Source organism: Microcebus murinus, chromosome 9 (genome assembly GCF_040939455.1).
Source record: "Microcebus murinus isolate Inina chromosome 9, M.murinus_Inina_mat1.0, whole genome shotgun sequence".
Lineage (NCBI taxonomy): Eukaryota > Metazoa > Chordata > Mammalia > Primates > Cheirogaleidae > Microcebus > Microcebus murinus.
Window position 1 is genome coordinate 62,273,147 of NC_134112.1, and position 19,286 is coordinate 62,292,432.

Sequence of the window (19,286 nt, forward strand, 5' to 3'; positions counted from 1 at the left end):
TGCACAAATAGAAGCCTGTTTCTTATTGCCGACAACCCTCACAGGCGTTAGTGTGCATTCAGCACTAAAGCCTTTTGGGTGGGGTAACTTGGTATTGGTCTCCTTCAGAGCCATGGCCTCACGAACTTGTGTCTGGTGCCTGCTTTTCTGCGATGCTGTGACTTTTCAGAAGGAAATCTAAGAGGAGACACTTAAAGGAAGACTGGCTCCCTTTAATAAAAATATAAGTCGAAATGTCCAGGCCTACTGTTTGAATGTTTCCTCTTGGATGATTCAGACCTGATCATGGACATTCAAGAGCCATGCCACCGCTGCTCTGTTTTCTTGTCATATGAGTCTTTCCCAAAGTTGTCACTTCCCCAGGGAAAGGACAAACCCACTCATTGCATGTTTCCTGCTGGGCACCTCAGAAGTCTTCTAAGCATGCCTTCAGGGTCCAGGTGTCTGGACCTACCTTTACTTTGGCATCTCCCACCCTCACCCCTTCCTCAACTGGCCTAGGACCTCCTGCAGTTCTCACCAGCCCTGCCACTGTGCCGCCTACCATCCCCGCAGGTCCTTGTGGGGCCCAGCGGGCTCAGGCCTGCTTGGTCTCGGCTCTCTTGCTTCTCTGAGGTTCATATACTAGTTGTTCTTAAACCTGGCTCATCATTATAGTCACTAGGGCAGCTTTTACAAAGTGTGCATATCTGGACCCTATGGGAGACCCAAGGAACCCACAGCTCGAGGCTATAGCCCCGGTGTCTCGTGTTCTCATCACCCCAGGGTGGGCCCTCAGCTATGCAAGGAGCACACACTCAGTCTCCATCTCGGCATCTGGGTGACATTCCCAGACCCCAGATGCTGCTTCTGTGACTTAACTGTGCTGTCTACCTACTTCCTTGACATTGGGCTTGTCTTTACCAACTGCTGCTCATATCCCATCAGCCCTGCTGAGTGTTTGCCCTTACAGAGCACCTTGTGTATGCTGGATGGAAGGACTTTGCATGTCTTTGCTCTTATAATCTTCAAATCACAAGGATTGTTTCTTCTTACTCATGGGGAAAATGAAACACAGAGAGGTTAAGCACTTTGCTCTAGGTTGCACAGCTAGTAGGTAGCTGAGCTTAGAACCCAGGCAGTATGGCTTCAAAGCTCTCATTTTTAAAAACTACTTTATTTGGATATAATTCATAGAGCATATAATCTCTTAAATTGTATAATTCAGTGGGTTTTATTATGTTCACAGAGTTGTACAATCTAATTTTAGAACATTTTCATCACCCCCAAATAAAATCCTGTATCCGTTAGCAATCACTCCCCTATTTCTTTATCCCCCTAGTCCCTGGCAACCAAAAATCTACTTTCTGTCTTTATGGATTTGCCTGTTCTGGACATTTCACATGAATGGAATTGTATGCTATGTGGTCTTTAGTGACTGGCTTCTTGCACTGAGCATAAAGTTTCAGGCATCACCTGTGTTGCCTATATCAGCCCTTTATTCCTTTTTATGGCTGAATAATATTTCACTGTGTGGATATACACATTTGGCTCATCCGTGCATCAGTTGGCAGGCATTTGGGTTGTTTCCACTTGGGAGTTCTCATTCCCAGCGCTGCCTTTGATGGTGAGGATGATGTGCCCCTTCGAATTTGCATAGTGGCTCCTAAGCACATTCACATACCTGATCTCCTGATTGTTACAGCTAACACCAATATTATTGCTATTAGAATTTTTTATTCCTATTTCAGATATAAGATAACAGAGAGACTGAGAGATTTGTCCACATAGGCATAAAAGATGAAATAAGAACTTAACTCAGTTATTTATTAACTGAGTTAAGTTATAACTTAACTTATTTCCAACCCCAGATTTTCTCCTTATTGCTGTGCTCGTCTGTTGCAGTTTTGGTGAGCTCCCAAATCTTTCTTCATGGGACCTGCCCTTCCCACATTCCATGTGACTCAAACAGGGCTGTCAGTCAAGGAAGAATTTCATTTTGTCTTAGCCCCTCAACTAATCTAGGCTCAAGTATTTGGTGTATTGCCTCAGTCCTGTGTTCTCCTGAGACCATAGCAGGCAGCTGCCCAGGATCCTGTGTTGGTACTGGGACAGGCCACAGTTTCACAAGTCCCAATGCTGTCCTTAAGAATTGGTTGTTGGTAGATGCTACCTAGGCACCTAAAAAAAAAAAAAACAGAAAAAGAAAAAGAATTGGTTGTTGGCTAAGAGTAGTGGCTCATGCCTGTAATTCCAGCACTTTGAGAGCCCAAGATGGGAGGATTGCTTGAGGCCAGGAGTTCGAGACTAGCCTGGGCAACATAGCAAGACCTTGCCTCTAAAAAAATTTTTTTTTAAATTACCAGTCTGTGGTGGCACATGCCTATAGTTCTAGCTACTTGGTGAGGCTAAGGTGGGAGGATTGCTTGAGCCTAGGAGTTTGAGGCTGCAGTGAGCTGTGATCATGCCACTGCCCTCCAGCCTGGGTGATAGAGTGAGACCTTGTCTAAATAAATAAATAAAAGAATTGGTTGCTTCTTCCCAGAAACTGCCCAACATTATGAACCATCCCTCCAAGAAGATCCTACTTTTCAACCCAAACTGCTCACAAGAGCCACTCCTGCTGCCTTCTGAACATGACAGTATCTGTGGCAGAACCTGGCTCCTTCTTGGGTAGCCTTGACACTCTGGTCGATGGCAAGTCTGGAGATGAAGTTGTTGGCCCTCTGAGCCAGAGGTCAGGTCATTGTTGGCCTTGTGACTCAGTTGTGCTTTCTGAGGGTGAGCTCCAGATCATGCAAGAGGCCGGGCTTTGGAACACAGCTGCTGAGACTTTGGGGGTGGTGGTGGTGAGGAGGAGGATTAATAGTAGTGATGATGATAATAACTCATATTTACGGAGGATTTACCATATGCCAGGAATTCCCCTAAACATTTTGTGAATTCATTTATTCAACCCCCAAACAACACTATGAAGTGCTTTACTGTTACTCTTTGAATAGTAAGGGTGGGAACACTGAGTCACGGGGGGGTTGGGCAAGTCTCCCAAGTTCACACAGCTAGGAGAGGGCAGACTGGAGAGCTGTGATCAGGCAGGCTGGCCCCAAGCGTCCTCGTTCGTCACCCCTGCGCTGTGTGGTTTGTACCGCCCAGCACGAGAGATGTCAGAGCCTCAGTCAGCCACTGCCAGAGCACCAGGCAGGAAGCTCTGAGAGTCAGGGAGGAGAGTGGGCCTGAGCACCCGGCAGCTGTGCAGAGAGGCGCTCTCCGAGGTCCTCTGCAGGCCGCTGTCTGCCCCTCTTTCACCTGCCCATCTTGGAGTCTGACTCCCCTCTTTTCCCATTTACTGCCGTGAGCACTGTGCTAATTTGCTCAGTCTTGTCCTGAACAACCTCAAACTTAACTTGCCTAAGGCCAAACTTAACTGTCTTTCACCCAAACTCAGCAGCCAGATTGCCTGCAACCAAATGGAGGCTCCACCACTCCCAGCTGTGACCTCAGGCGAGTTCCTTCCCTTCCCTGTCCTAGTTAGTCTCCTTCTATGTGAAATGAGGGAAGGTTTATCAGCCTAGGCTCATGGTGATGATTAAATGAAATACTTCCCAAGATGGCTTGCCAAGAGTCTGGTATGTGCCATTTAATAAATGCTGGTGAGAACAGCGACAAAAACAATTTTTCTATTTTTGTTGATTGCAACCCAATTCTTTTGGTTCAAGATATAACATTTTGGGGCCATTTTTTGGACTGTTCGATTTCCTTTCTCTAGGGTGTTAGAGCTAGTTCCCAAGGAGAGGGTGCTGGCAATTGGTAATATTGAGGCAAAGGATCTATCCTTGCAGGAGGGGCTCCAGGCTTAGTAGGAAGCTAGGGCATCAATCAGGAAACAGAGGGGACCATCTCTCCCGAAGTCCACCTGCTCTGGTGGACATCCATTCCTTAAACGGTTCTTGACTGCCTAGTGGTAACAGAAGTCACTATTTGCAGAGTGCCTTCTCAGTGCCAGACAGTGTTCTAAGTATTTTCCACATATTAGCTCATTTAATCATCGAGACAACTCTATAAAGAAGGTGTTATCACCCCCATTTTACAGATGGGAAAACTGAGGCACAGAAATGTTAAGTCACGAGAAGCCTGGGCCTGGAAGGCAGTCAGTCTGGCTCCGGGGTCTATGCTCTCGACCCCTGTGTCTGCTGCCTCTCACCTGCCCCGTGCGGAGCATGGAGACTGGGCCACCTCCCTTCGTGCGGCTCCCAGGCTGACCCTGTCCCCTAGCAGGCACAAGACCACCTCTTCCTCTGCTCAACCCTCCTGCACGGTTTCTCTCTCCACTGCGTGTACTCGTGCGCGTCTGTGGCTGTCTTCTCTTCTCTTCACTAATCTAGAACTTGCAAAGTCAAACGGCACCTACTACCTCCTCCATGAAGCCTTCCCCAACTACACACAGCTCACAGTGGACTTTTCTCCCCATGATTTTAGTACTCTGACGTAGCTTTTTGTTAGAATAACTTGTATTATACTTCAGCTGTTTAACGAGGGCAGGAATAATTTTCCTAATGACAATCACTTGGAGACAAGATCAGGCAAGGTAAGGTGATTTTCCCAAGGTCACTCAGAAGGGGTGATTTTCCCAAGGTCAGTGATTGGAAACAGGTCTGTCTGGAGCCACATGCTCTCTTCACTGTAGGATGCTGGACGTCCCAGCGCCTGGACCAGTTGTATTAATAACCAAAAGGGTCTATTAGCATAACTGAGGACATATGAGATTTAGTCCTTGATGTCCCAAAGGACTCTGGGCCTTCAGCGGGTTGCAGGGGCTAAGCTGGTGGCAGTGGAGGTGTCTACAGATGTGAGAGGTCGGCCGGGCGCAGTGGCTCACGCCTGTAATCCTAGCACTCTGGGAGGCTGAGGCAGGGGGATTGCTCGAGGTCAGGAGTTCGAAACTAGCCTGAGCAAGAGCAAGACCCCGTCTCTAATTATAAATAGAAAGGAATTAATTGGCCAACTAATATATATAGAAAAAATTAGCTGGGCATGGTGGCACATGCCTGTAGTCTCAGCTACTCGGGAGGCTGAGGCAGGAGGATTGCTTGAGCCCAGGAGTTTGAGGTTGCTGTGAGCTAGGCTGACGCCACGGCACTCACTCTAGCCTGGGCAACAAAGCAACACTCTGTCTCAAAAAAAAAAAAAAAAAAAAAAAAAGATGTGAGAGGTCACAGGTTGGCCTCTGGGTAGCTTCAGCAGGACCTTCCACCAGGGGCCACTGGTGTTCCCGCTGTCAACAGCTCTAGATTCTGGTGACGTCTCTCTGGCCTTGGTTCTTGATGTCTCTCTCCTACATCTCCAAAATACAGTGCAGAGGACAAAACCTTCTGACAATGGAAGAATATGTGGAAAGGCACAAAAAAGTGAACAGTCTGTTGATTAAGTAAACACCATTCCTTATTTATGCAGATGTATCCTTCTTCTCCTGTTCATTCTTGGGCATGGCCTGGAGAAAATCAGAATGGAGTAATTTGGCAATCCCAGGGAAGCACAGCATCCTTTCCTAACAATGAGAAAATCCAACTATATCGAAGGTGGCCAAGGGACTTTCCCAGGAGCCTAGCCCCAAGTAGTGACAAGTTTTTCAATTCCATCTCCAGCCAGCTGCAAATGGTGTCTCCTGAATATATTTCTTTCCTATGAAAAGCAGCCTCCCATGCAGTCCCTTTAGTGCAGCGGCACAGGGCTTATGCTGGGAGGACAGTGAATGGAAGATGGTCTCCAGGATGCTGGTTGCTTCCTTCTAGAAATAATCCCTTTGCAAAACGCATGCATACAAAACAGATCTTCTTTCCCGTGGTTACTAACAGTTCTGCATTTTGTTTTAGGTTGTCACCACTGGGAAGGAGCAACTAGATTTTGAAACAGGACCAAACATATTTGACTTGCAGATTTATGTTAAGGATGACGTTGGTGTCACAGACCTGCAGGTCCTGACTGTCCAGGTGACAGATGTGAACGAGCCACCTCAGTTTCAAGGCAACTTGGCGCAAGGTAAAATGCAGCCGGGTGTGCACTGGGGCCCAGACGGTGGCGTCAGGGAGGGCCCTGGGGAACAGAGAAAAACAGAAAAAGTAAATAAACAAGCATCTGTTTCCCTGGAAAAGGCAGCTGCTTAATGAGCAGGGAATAAATGAAATGTCCTCCAGCTCAGCACTCTCAATAATCATGTCCAATGCTTCGCAAAGCCCTTCACTTCTGTGGTTCCTTGTGGTCCCCTCCAGTCTTACGGAGGAAACTGAGGCTCCGCGACCTCAAGTGAATCGTTCTGAAGGAACCTGGGCTGAGCCCATCATAGGCCCAGCAGGTGTACTGTGGTCATTGGCTGACTCATTCATTCTCCCCGTGGGCTCTGACTCCTTGAGGGCGGTCAGGTCCCCCTGCACAGCACAGGGACAACATAAGCATAGAGTAGCTTCCTATGTGATCTCACCCGAGCTCATGGCTTGGAACACCATCCTGTAGTGAAAACCCCCATACCTATCGTTTTGGTTCAACCCTAGCATTTCATGAGTTCCTATAAATGGAAAGTTGGCCAGTGTCTTACTCATGGCTTTTATGATTGCTTCCCTCTGTCCCACAATACCAACACACTTGGTTTCCTTTGGTTGAGTATGACCTGCCTGATTTTGGAATTCCCTTTTTGCTTTCTCTAATAAAATGTTCCTTATTCTACTTTGGACACTGGTGTAGGTCTAGACCTGTACGTAGTAGAAGGAGCGAACCCTGGATTCATATACCAGGTTGAGGCCTTCGATCCGGAAGACACAAGCAGAAACACACCACTCAGTGTAAGTGTCCTTGTCATACTGAAGAGGCGCTTGTTCATGTTGGCTTTGAGACGGAAGCCCCGTGTCCTGAGTCTTGGCGGGGCGGGTTTGGGTGGTGGCAATTGGGGACTATACAGTCCACGTCCAAACCACAGGGTACAGGCGATGGTTGGAATGGGTAAGCTGGCTCCGGGGACAGACACCCCAGGTGGGATTTGTGGCTCTGTGTGATCTGGGACAAGTTCGTAACCTCTCTGAACTTTGATTTCTTCATCTGTAAAACAGGAAGAATAATGGCACCTGCCACAGGAGGGGGATTGTGAGTATTAAAAAGATAACACATATAAAACGACTTAGCACAGTGCTGGGCATATCAAAACTGCTCAATATTTTAAAAATCTAAGCTGATACAAATCCACTTATATTATTTTAAAAGTAAGCATAAATTGTATACCCCAGAGCCAAGCATTAACATATCTTTCTCAAGAGATAAAGCCAAGCTACCTCGAATCAAGTTTTAAAAAAATGTCATCTTAGTTCACTGCAACCTTAAACTCCTGGGCTCAAGGGATCTCCTGCCTGTGGCTGGGACTACAGGTGTGCATCACCACACCCAGCTAATTTTTCTATTTTTTTTGGTAGAAATGGGGTCTCACTCTTGCTCAGGCTGGTCTTTTTTTTTTTTTGAGACAGAGTCTTGCTTTGTTGCCCAGGCTAGAGTGAGTGCCATGGCGTCAGCCTAGCTCACAGCAACCTCAAACTCCTGGCTCAAGCAATCCTCCTGCCTCAGCCTCCCAAGTAGCTGGGACTACAGGCATTCGCCACCATGCTAGGCTAATTTTTTGTATATATTAGTTGGCCAATTAATTTCTATCTATTTATAGTAGAGACGGGGTCTTGCTCTTGCTCAGGCTGGTTTCGAACTCCTGACCTTGAGCAATCCGCCCGCCTCGGCCTCCCAGAGAGCTAGAATTACAGGCGTGAGCCACCGCGCCCGGCCTTGGTCTTGAACTCCTGAGATTAAGGGATCCTCCTGCCAGCCTCCCAGAGTGCTAGGATCATGGGCATGAGCCACCGCACCTGGCCTCTTCTCTCCCATTCTACCCAGTTTCCGTAAGGGAACTATCGCGGGGGCTATTGTAACCACCAACCCTCAGGGGAAGCCTCTTAGCTCGTCCCAGGCACCCAGGCACGGCTGCCGCAGCTCCTAGCGCTGCCCACCAGCGCGCCCCCTGTGTACACTGCAGCTGGGGAACCCGGCTTGGAGAGAAAAAACGGAAGCAAATCCCACCAGACTAACCTTGGAGCAGGCAACACGCCCGCCACTCCTGCCTGACAGAGAACAGAATCCTTGAAATATGACACTCAGGGAATTGGTAACACCAGGAGGCTGTTTCTGCTGTTTGCTGCATGATTTGCAGCTTCAGCAGGACTGCTTTTTCTAACAGGAGGACGTAAGCCTTGGGAACAAACTCCGGCACCAATATATATAGTGTACAGGTCTGAAACAAACCTATTATAAGATTATTGGGCACGATTTGAAGTAAAGGAATAGTCTGTTTTTATTAGAAGATGATCCTTCTGTGCAAGTGAAAATTCTTTCATTCATTCACTCATTCATTCAAGATTCATTCATGTCAATATTTACATGGCTATCACAAGTGTTTGGATAGTCATTCACTATGGGTGTCTACTATGTGCCAAGAGCAATACTAGGTGCTTTAAATGCATATTTATTAATAACATTCTTGTGATACCAGTTAGGAAATGTGTTTGTCTGCAAATTACATAAAACTTAACCCCAGTGGTAGATATGGGATTTCTTTTTCTTCCATAACAAGATGTCTAGAGGCAGGCAGGCAGTTCAGCACTGGTGCAGCTGCTACTACCATCAGGAGCCTGGGCTCTTCCTATGTTTCTTCTCTTCCATCCAGAGCATGTATGTTGGCTTTGTCCTCTTTTTCTCACCTCATGGTTGCAAGATGGCTGCTGCACTGCCAGGCTTCACTTCTGAGTTCCATGCAAGAAGAAGAAAGAAGGAAGTAGGAAGGGAAAGTGGGTAGGCCCAGTCTGTCCCTTTTTTAGCAGGAAAACAAAAACTCTTTTGGGAGAGTCCTACCCAGAGGATTTTTACTACATCTCACTGGCCAGGACTGTGCCCTACGGCCACTGTTGTTTGAAGGTGACCAGGGGAAAAGGGATCCTAAATGGAGATTAGGTCAGCCACCCCAAGTATGGTCCCTCACTTAGGTATTTAGTTCATTTCAACATTTACCCAGAATGACTGTATGAATTCTATTAGATACTTTGGATACAGAGAGGAGTAGGACACATTGACTTTAAGAAATACACAGTCTGGATGGGAGACATTCATGTGTAGGGGAAACAAGTAATATCTTTTCTTCACAGGCTGTAAGGTTTACAGCTGACAACCCTCTAACAAAAGACAGATTATCAAGAGAAAAGCATAACAAATTTATTTAACCAAAGTTTTTACATGACACAGAAGGCTTCAGAAATGAAGATGCAAAGACCCAGGGAAAACTGTATTTTTATGCTTAGGTTCAAGGAAGAATGGGCAGTTGTGTAGAAGTATGATTGGACAAAAAGAGGGCATGATCTAGTGGTAATAAAACTTAGCAAGGCCTGTTTATTCAGATTCTTCTTGGCTTTCAGGTATAGGGCAGGACCCCTCTGGAATGAGGGTCTTATGACCTACTTTCAGGCAAGGTAGGTCAAGGAATTCCTTTGTGATCATGCTTCAGATAAGAAAGTTGGAAGAAGATCAGAGTGACCTTCTTGCTTCTGAGGTTTTCTCAATTGCCAGCATGCCATATTTTGGGGTGTCGGGTTATGATCTCCAACACATGCATACATTAAATAACTATAATTCAACATGATAGTTACTGTAAACTTTGTACAAGATGCAGTGGGGGCAAAGTGGAAGGAATCTCAGTTGTGAAGACAAATATATATTTATTTCTTAAATCTCTCTCTCTAAATTATGCAGACCAAATAAGGTCATGGCCCCTGTAAAAACACCGCATAGATCAGGTTGTTGCCTTTTCAGATGAAGAAAAACAGCCCAGGTGGGCAGCAACTGCAGCAGGTGTTGCTCACTTAAAAAAAAAAAATGTAGTGCCATGCAAAGGGTTCTGAGAGCAGCTGCAGGGGCTTGGAACCAGTGGCTGGAACTGTGGCTTCCGCAGTGAGTTTGGGGGCTGTTCGGGGAGAGGGTATTCAGAGTTGGAGCAGAAAGTGCTCATGAAGGGTTCAACACCTGTGCTGGAACTAACAGCTGTACAGAAAGGCAGCAGCCTGCCTGCAGGAGCCGAGAACACGATCTGGAATGAACCTTTCCCAGACTAGAAAAGGGTAACGGCGATGCAGGAAGTAACATATTATGGCCTTTGTACTTAGACATTTTATTCTGGATGCTTGGGGGTACTGTGTGGGGATAAGTGATCTGTAAAAGTAGAAAGGTTAATTTGTTATTGACCAAACCAACTATTGCATAAACAAGGACTGACTTTAATAAATCAAACACCAAAGCCTGTAGCGACCTAGGCTTGGTTCGTGCTAGTCGCCTTAATCTGGTGGCCTCCATGACCTTGCCAATGGTAGCAACCTGAGAATGAAGAAGGACGGATTTAAAAAATAGCTCTAGGACATGTCCTGAAACCCCAACTCCTTTAAAATGACAACCTTCTCCAGTTCAATGAAGTGAAACGGTGTCATAGAGAATGTAAAATAGAGGCTAATCCAGAAACCACTGGTATTTACTCCCCCCTTTTAGAAGACAATTAAGAAGCATGTGGTCGGACATTGTTTGGACCAACACCGTTCAATACTGGACCAGCACTGTCCAGCAGAGCTAGACGGTGAGCCAGATATGAGTGCTGCGTGTGGAATTTTAAATGTTCTAGTAGCCACATTGAAAGTAAAACAAGTGAAATTAAGCTCAGTATATCCAAAATACTATTTCAACATGTAATCAACATAAAATGATTAATGAGATGTTTTACACTCTTTTTCTCCATACAAAGTCCGTTCAGACCAGCCACATGTCAGTGCTTGAGTCACACGGCCATGAGGCTAGCGGCCCCTGTCCTGGCCAGGCACAGGCTTAGATCTAGCCCTGGTGTCCCCTGCCTGGGCACCTTCTGTGTTGTGAGGGCAACACGGGGCAGCAGGGGCCCAGAGGTGTGCGTCCATAGTGGGCTCAGAGCATACAGAAGGATTATCTGCACGGGAATGATTGCATTTGCTGGCATTTCTTCTCTGGGCGTCCCCACACCTTCTCCACCTCCTGAAGGAGGCTGTTAGAGACCCACCCCCTCCCATTCAACTCCCACACTCCGCCTTCCCTCTCTGCTTGGAAATGGCCACGGAGACTGCAGCGGAGCCTCCTTGGAGACTCTGAGGACATTAATCAGTTTCACAGCTGGAGGCAAAATGATCTAGTGCAGCAATTCCTCCATTAAGGGGCTTTCTCCTGGCCCTTCCATTGAGCAAGGCTTTTGCATACAGTGAAACGTGCTTTGTCTTCACCAGGGCAGACAAAGGATTAAATTAAAAGAGCAATAACCTAGCTGCTAGCTGGGCTTCTGGGAGGGCAGCGGGGGCAGGCACTCTGTCTCTGAGAAGTGGCAGCCGGTTGTCCCTTTTGGTCTTCCTAGGAATAAAGTCATCATGTGCCCAACCTGGCCCTACCAGGGGTCCGAGCTGGACGGGACTTTTCAGGTGCACTGAGCAGCCCCTATTTCCAGATGAGGGAGGGAACTGAGGCCTTCGCCTGGGCCAGGTGACTCCAGTGAGAACTCGCAGTCTCCTCCTGACCCATCCCCTTCTACCCTATTCCGGCAAGTTCTGCCATTGGGGTCCCGCCCCTTTCTTTCCTGATTGGCAGCGTCTCCCCCCCCACTCCCCACTCCCCACTCCCCACTCATTCAGCCGCCTGACGTCTGCCCGCCAACTCAGGAGCACGGCCTGAGATCCCAGCAAAAGGCGTTCAACTCCAGGTTAAAATGGAGTTTAACTCCTCATTAAAATGCTCACGAAAGGAGAAAGCAAAGCAGGGGACAATTCCCTCTCTGCATATGTGGCCACTGCTGAGTGTTCAGATGCCTCAGAGACGCTCTCAAATAGATGGGGGTCATGGATGTGGAGACTGGATCTGCGAAGCCTGAGTCCCATCTGGCCCCACGGGACCCAGGCCGATTGTGGAACAGGAACAGAGCAGGAAGTGCGGGATCCGCAGCGTTTATCGTGGAGGATTACATTGTTAACGGCACTGTGCATTTGTCAACGTGCCTCTTGACAACACTCCAGCTCTCGTCTATAACCCACCTAGCGCATCCTCGGAACAATGCCACACAAGGGGAAGGCAAGCCACGCTTGCGGGGGGCAGGTAGTGTGTCATTTAGTAGTTTCCCTTCTCCTAGGCACCCTCCCTCCCTGCTCCCCAGCTTGCCCCCACTCCTGAGCTGACACGGGGGTGGAATAGGGGGAAAGAGGGAGAGGAATTGGGGCTTTTACACAATATTCAGCTTAAACTGAAAAATATAATAGGTAGGTGGCATCATGTTTGTAAGTTGCCACGGCCCAGTTGGAAGATTATATACCATGTGCTGGTGGCCCTCTGGGGTGGGTTTGGGACCATGAACTCAGTGGCTTGTGGAGTCATTGGCATTTCCTGGACTGGGAGAGAATAAGGGTCCTCCCTTCTCCCTGGAAACTTGGCCCAGGGTGGCCCGGAAACTTCTCTGTTCTATAGGAGACGGGAGCCTGAATCCTTGTGGCTAGTGTCCACTGCAGGCCTGAGAGCAACTGACAGCTACAAAAGCCACACGGGTTGAATCATTGGCCAGTGACTCCCACTGCGGAGGGGCAGCCAGACCTCCTGGGTGTGGCCCCCACCTCCCCAGCCCGCTGCCCCAGGGAGCCTGACATTTCAGGAAATTGGGCCAGCTCCCTCTCACCCTCCTTTCTCCCTACACCAACAGCACAATACAGAGTGAATGGGGCAGGAAGGATGGGCTGGTTGTCTTCCAAACTGGAGCTTTTGTGTCTAAGAGCAAACCAAAGCTGCAAAGAGTCTGCAAATAGAGAAACCTGGGGTGGTGGTAAAGGAATATTCCCAGCAGGGAAACCAGAGCGCTTGTCTGACAAGCATTTGTTAACTGAATTGATCTGATTACTCAGGACTTTTCTTAGCCAGTACTGGGGCAGAGTGGGGCTGCAGTTGCTTTTCATTCTATTTAATTTCTGTTTTCCAAGAATGAATATCAAGGGAACAGCTTTGATTAAACAAGCCTTTTAAAAGGGGGAGAAAATGCCAGGTTTTACAGAAAGCCTTACTGAGTCGCTGGCAAATGGCCACATGACACAATATTTTTAGTCTATGGATATTATCTCTTTTCTAAGCACAAAACTGCTATTCCCATTAACACAGCTCGTAGGTTCAGGGAAAAAAGAAATTAGCCTGGCTCTGAAAAAAAAAAATCAAGATTCCAGGAAATCAGCTTCTTAATAGAAATTAAAAATAAAATTCTCATGTCCCTATTTCTAAATTTCTCCATACCCTTTCTATCTGCTGCTCTTTCTTTCCTTTCTTTCTGCATTAGTTGTTGAGACTGTAGGCCAAACTGGAGAAGATTTCATAGCCAAGTCTAGCATTACCACATTCAAACAGAATTTTTGAAAATGTTTGGCATGAGCCCAAGCAAGAGTGAGACCCTGTCTCTCAAAAAAAAAAAAAAAAATTAGCCTGGCATAGGGGTGTGTACCTGTAGTCCCAGCTACTTGGGAGGCTGAGGGAAGAGGATTGCTTGAGCCCAGGAGTTAGAGGCTGCAGTGAGCTATGATCACACCACTGCACTCTAGCCCAGGTGACAGAGAAAAAAAAAAAAAAAAGAAAGAAAAGAAAAGAAAAAAGAGTTCAGCTCAACTTTTCGTTGTTGCTTTTTTTCATTTTAAAATTCTCTAAGGTGGGAATGTTGGTCTCACATAGATGGGCAATGAACAAGAAGAAAAACCCAATGTTCAACAAATATTTATTGGGCATCTAATATGTCCAAATCACTGGGAATATGGCAGTGCATAAAATGAAGCCCCTTTTTTCATGGATTTTACCTTCTAAGGAGACAGTATTAGGTAACATTTATTAGAACTGCCAGGCACTGTTCTAGTACTTTATAAGATAACCCCATGGGGTGTGCCCTAGTACTGTTACTCTTTGTACAAACTAACTCTGCTGCAAAGTAGGGAACCAGGATTCCAATCCAGGCAGTCTGGCTGTAGGGTCACCAAACCTAATTTACTACACTAATGCATGACTCCTGTACTCCAGACAGGCCTCAGAGAGTCCTCCTTCTCCGTTCCCATCATTTCTTGCATTCATCCCTTTTGGAGCATCTCCCCTACATCTTCTTTGTCTGTTCCCTCAGTTGACCAGGAGAGAACAGAGGGTTGGAGGATGGGGCCTGTCTGTCATCTCTGTATTCCAAGACTTTACAGTGCTTGGTACCAACCAGCATTAGAGACTCACCTCCTAGAGCATTTCAAAACCCATGTGGAGAGACATCCTGATTCAGATGCATGTAGTAAATGCCCCCATGGGTCTCTAAGACACTGTCATTCCATCACATCCAGCTTGGGTCTCTGATTTATGGATATGTGAGGATCCCCTGCAGGGAAGACTCTGTTCAAAGACACAGGGCTGCTCTATGTGCGGGCAGCTGCAGGCCTAGGTAGTTGCTGTCCAGGCAATGAACTGGAGAGTTGATGGGGGTTGTGATTTAAACATCACACCTCGGAGTGCTGCCAAGGTGCGTCTGCAATCTGGGGGGCTGGGAGAAGGGTGCTCTGTGGCATTGCCCAAATATTTCCTCTTAAAAATGAATGGGAAACACCTAAATGAGCAGCAAGAAAGACTTAGTAAAATAACCCCCTACAGTACAACGCTGTGGCATCATTAATTAACCAGGCTGTAAAATAAGATTTAAGAACATGGATAAATGCTCAAGATATAAATAAACAGAACAGATATTATAATTTTTATTTGAACATTTCAGTTTTTTGAAGGGTGTAAATTTGCACAGAAAAGAACAGAAGGCTATCATCAAAATGATGAGATTTTAGAGGTGACTTATATTTCATCTCTTCTTTTGTACTTTTCAGTCTTTCCCAGTTTTTATGTAAAAATATATTCATCACAACTAGAAAGACATTATTAAATAACAAACAGAAAGTAAACACTTTAAAAAATGGTTTAAACACCTAATACTGGCCCCAAGGGCGACCTTTAATCTTTTTTGTGTGTGTGCACATTCTCTTCTTGTACTGGGAGCTCCGCGGCGATCACAACACAGCAAATTGCTGGGTTGGAAACCTTGGCAGGTTTTCCTTTGATTCTAGACTTCAGGGGCTGTGGCTCTGGTTACAAAACCTCCACTGATTATCTGATCCGGAGATCTAAGGCCTTGAGGATAGAACATCCCTCATCCTAGCAGGAAATAATGAAACCTTCTAACCTTAAAGCCCTTTGGAACAAATGGATATAAACATGTAGTCTGTAGCGTTGCCGCAGCCCTTCATATTTTACAGTGCGCATTCTCATTTGATCCTCACGATAACGTGGAGGAGCAATTGGTCGAATCATCCCTAAGTTATAAGCAAGGAAGGGACTTGCCCCAGATCTTGTGGCGAGGACCAGAACTTGGGCCCAGCTCTTGTGATCCAGGCCCTTCCTCTGCTTGCTTGACTCCATCAAGGGAGCAAGAAAGCAACCTTGATGAGCGCCCACGGCTGGCTCCAGCACAGCCCTCCTGCGTGCTGGCCCTAGGGCTGGTCTGCTCTTGTCAGACCAAGTGGCTCTGGGCAGGGTGTCTTCAAGAGAGCTAGACTGGGCACTGGGAGCCAAGGATGACAAAGACCTTCAACTACCCAAAGATGTGGGAAGGGCTTTACTGGTGGCCACATGCCAGAAATTAGATTTCAAAAGCTCTTCTATAGCCCCAAGCCAGATTCCAACCTGTAGTCTAAGCCCTGCTACGTTTCATTCTCAGCTCACACTTATTCCTTGTTCCTTCCACCATGGCAACGAATAATGTCTGTGCACATTTTTATACCCTGATATATGGAAATTTCTTTTAAGGGTAGTGACCAGATCCTACGCCTTTGGGTATAGTCCTGTTACTCAGTGTGCGGTAGGTGTGTTCAGACAGTGTTGGTTAAAGCCAACACGTAGAATCCAGAGGTTTTCCAGAGGGGAAGTGAGAACACAGTGAGGGCATAAGGAGAGGGATTCAGAAGCAGAGCCTGCCTGGACAGGGGCCTTTGCACACTTTCTGTAATTGAAGCAGGGTCCGATGATGGCTTCCCAGGGTGGGGTCAATCAGGGCTATAGGCTCAGACCAACAGATCCAGAAGTTTCTTGAGCCATTACGTCCGAGAGCTGCTCATTTGGGCCTCTTCCTGACACATAGGGAATATTCCATGGGTGACAAATACAAAGTGGGAACTGAACAAACACTTCTGGGGACAGGTGTATAGGGGTGCTGCTGACTTGATAAAATGTTTTCCCTCATTTTTTAGTATTTCCTGATTTCCCCCTCAAAGAACTTTGGAATGTCTGGTAACGGTACCCTCTTCTCCACAACAGAATTGGACTTTGAAGCAGGACACAGCAGGTAGCCTTGCCCGTGCTTGAATACTGTTTGTCTGAGGGTGAACGACAGCTGCCCCCAGCAGTCCGCTGCCTCATTTTGAGCTCAGAGGGCAGTGAACCCCGGGAAGGAATAGGGCATAGGGCAGTCATCTGGAAGGCGCCTTTCCTGTACAAAACCTCCGTCTCCAGAGAAGGAGAATGATGGGGTGGGAGAGGGTGGCCAAGGATCGGGAGGCTGGCTCAGACAGCCGTCTGGTTTGGGAGAGGCGGCGGCCTGGCGAAGGGGCCGACCAGCCGGGAAGCCTCAAGGTGGGGTGAGCAGGCCTCTGAGGAAACCCCATAGGCCTCAGGGTGGACCAGGTGAGGCCCTGGCTCTGCACCCGGTGTGGGAACCAAAGCCAGTCACTTCAGGCCTGGCGCCTGGTTCCCTCCTGTGGGTGTGACATGCACGTCCCAGGGACGTTGTGAGAAACCACGAGGTGGAGTGTGTGTGTCACAGGGCAGACGCCTCTCGGGGCGGTAGTGGCTGTGCACGAGCCACCGAGGAGGAGGGGGGGCGTGGGTTTAGAGATGGGGGAGATGATAACAGGTGACTGGGGGGCAGACTCTTCCCTCACTACCACCACCCCGTTTCCCCACCCCGTTTTGAGGTGGTGTAAGCAGAGCTTGATTCTCTCACTTGGGGTGTTTCCCTGACAGTTTCCGCCTCACCGTGGAAGTGAGGGACAGCGGGGGGCTCAGAGCCTCCACGACGCTCCGGGTGAACATCGTGAACCTCAACGACGAAATCCCTCGCTTTACCAGGTAGGCCCGAGGCACGCGGGACCCGGGGCCACAGGCTCCATCCTTCTTAGGCGGCCTGGTCTCCTTTGACACATCTAACACAAGACAGAGGGGCACCCCTCGCTCTGGCCTAGAGCAGAGCCAAGAGGCCTGAGATCCTCTGCATCCTTCATCCTGGCCTCTGGCCTTGTGTTTGCCTCCTTTGCTGCCCACGACTCCCGCTGCCCCATGTGCCACGCGCCAGGGGACCATGCGCACGGTGGGCAGGCGGGAGGGGCGGGACACATGCCCCTGGTGCGTGGCTTGCCCCTGTGCATTAACCACAGCACAATCCCAGCGCACATACCGCCAGGCAAGGCTCCCCAAAGCCTGCCTTAGAGCGTCGTCCTCACACCAAGCACAGCCCACTGCTGGCCGTGCTGAAGTTTCTTCCTGCCGTGGTGGGTCCAGAAAAGGGATCTGGCTGTGTGACAGCTCCTATGTCTGGCAGAGGTGAGGAAGGTAAACGCATCTGGTGGGGGCAGTTTGTGGCAATGTGCCTGGCACCACCCCAGGCACAAAAGGGAGACTCAAGCCTACTGAAGATGGATGCAGGGGGAGAGGGTGGGATTCTGAGCTAGCAGCTGGTGCTCCAAACAGCCTGGCTTGCGGGTTAGAGCCTCTGCCTGCCCCAGTCTCTGACATGGGCATAGGAGCCAGCCACAGGGGCCGTGGCAAAGTCACCTGCCTGGGGGTTAACTGCATTAATGGCCATGCATAGATTCAGCACTGGGTTCTCCACTAACAAAAAGCCGTTAGGCCCCAGAGCAAGGTGGACGGCTTGCAAAAGTATCCCAAGACTGGGAGATATTAAGGCCACCCCACTTCCAGACTAACCTAGTGCCACGTGGCCAACACACTGCAATTGTGAAACTTCTGGATGTTACTATGGGCTACAGCCCAGTTGTAGGCGTGAACGTGGAGGGAAAGCAGCAGGCAAACTCCCAGGCACTGCTGCCCATCGGCGCCCAAGCCGGGTTAGACTCGAGGGACAGCACGCCGAGTTTCTGCTGGCGGGCTGCTCCGGGAGCACGGGCCAGGCAGTGTATTAATAGTTGTGACATCCCAGCCCAGACTCGGGCTCAGGTACTGGCCCACGCGGCTCTGCGGGTTCTTCGGTGACCCCCAGAGGAAAGCGATGGCTGCTGGGCTGGGGTAGACGCGTTCCTCGAGGCCTTCCCCACACGCCCCGTCTGTGAGGAGGGAAGCAGGTTACTGGGGTTGCAAAGGGAAAATAATAAATTCTCCCCAGGGACAGCACTTATAAACCATCTGGTTTGGACTACATCTTCCAAAACACAGAAACTGACCTCAGCAGAGAGAGAACATGACCCTGGCTGGAGCCCTCTGGTTCTCCCTTTTGGTTTGAGGGGAATCTGTTGGCTCCCTCCAGGCAGAGAGTGCGAGCTGTGCGAGCGTCTGGTCTTGTTTTAATCAGTCGACTTTGTTTCAGTGTTCCCTGGGCGTTGGTAAGGCCGTGAGAGCCTGCGCTCCCAAAGGAGGATTTGGGGCAGGGTGGCTGCCCTAGCCTAGAGCCAGCCTCGTCCAGCCATCCGCAGTCGGAGAGGGTTTGCTTCGGTGCATACTCGCTGCTGGCTTTGAGGGCTTTCTTGGTTTCCCTGAGCTTCTCATTTTCCTTTCTGCCAAATCAGTGCTAATACTACCCATAAGTCATTTAACTCAGAATTAACACAATGAAATCCTCAAACTGACCCAAGTATACTGAGTTTGAATGTGAAATATTAATAGAAATGTAAAAATGTAGAAACAGCCCTTCTGTCTTTACCCTTTGTTAAACTCCTGCAATTAATACAACAACGGCAAGCCCTGTTTCCTGCCTGTTTGTTGAAAATGTCTCACCATTCTCCCTGGGTGGTGACAAACATCAGAATGCTTTATGGACTCACGATGTGTACTCTAGGAGCCTGCTATTATAAAAGCTGAGCACTTTATTATGAAAGCACCTGACATATTTACTCTTCAGGTGTGCATAGGGCTTGCTG

The 19,286-nt window shown here is 48.3% G+C and overlaps 1 protein-coding gene across 1 annotated transcript in view; it reads left to right on the forward strand.

Annotated features, from left to right (window-relative positions):
* The window catches only part of CDHR3 (cadherin related family member 3), a 59,376-nt gene that overhangs the window by 8,832 nt on the left and 31,258 nt on the right, over positions 1-19,286 (forward strand). Inside the window, exons 3-6 of the mRNA XM_012746514.3 lie at positions 5,850-6,015; positions 6,715-6,812; positions 16,389-16,483; positions 17,161-17,265. Coding sequence (XP_012601968.2) covers positions 5,850-6,015; positions 6,715-6,812; positions 16,389-16,483; positions 17,161-17,265 — 464 coding nt within the window. The remainder of the gene's footprint in view (positions 1-5,849; positions 6,016-6,714; positions 6,813-16,388; positions 16,484-17,160; positions 17,266-19,286) is intronic.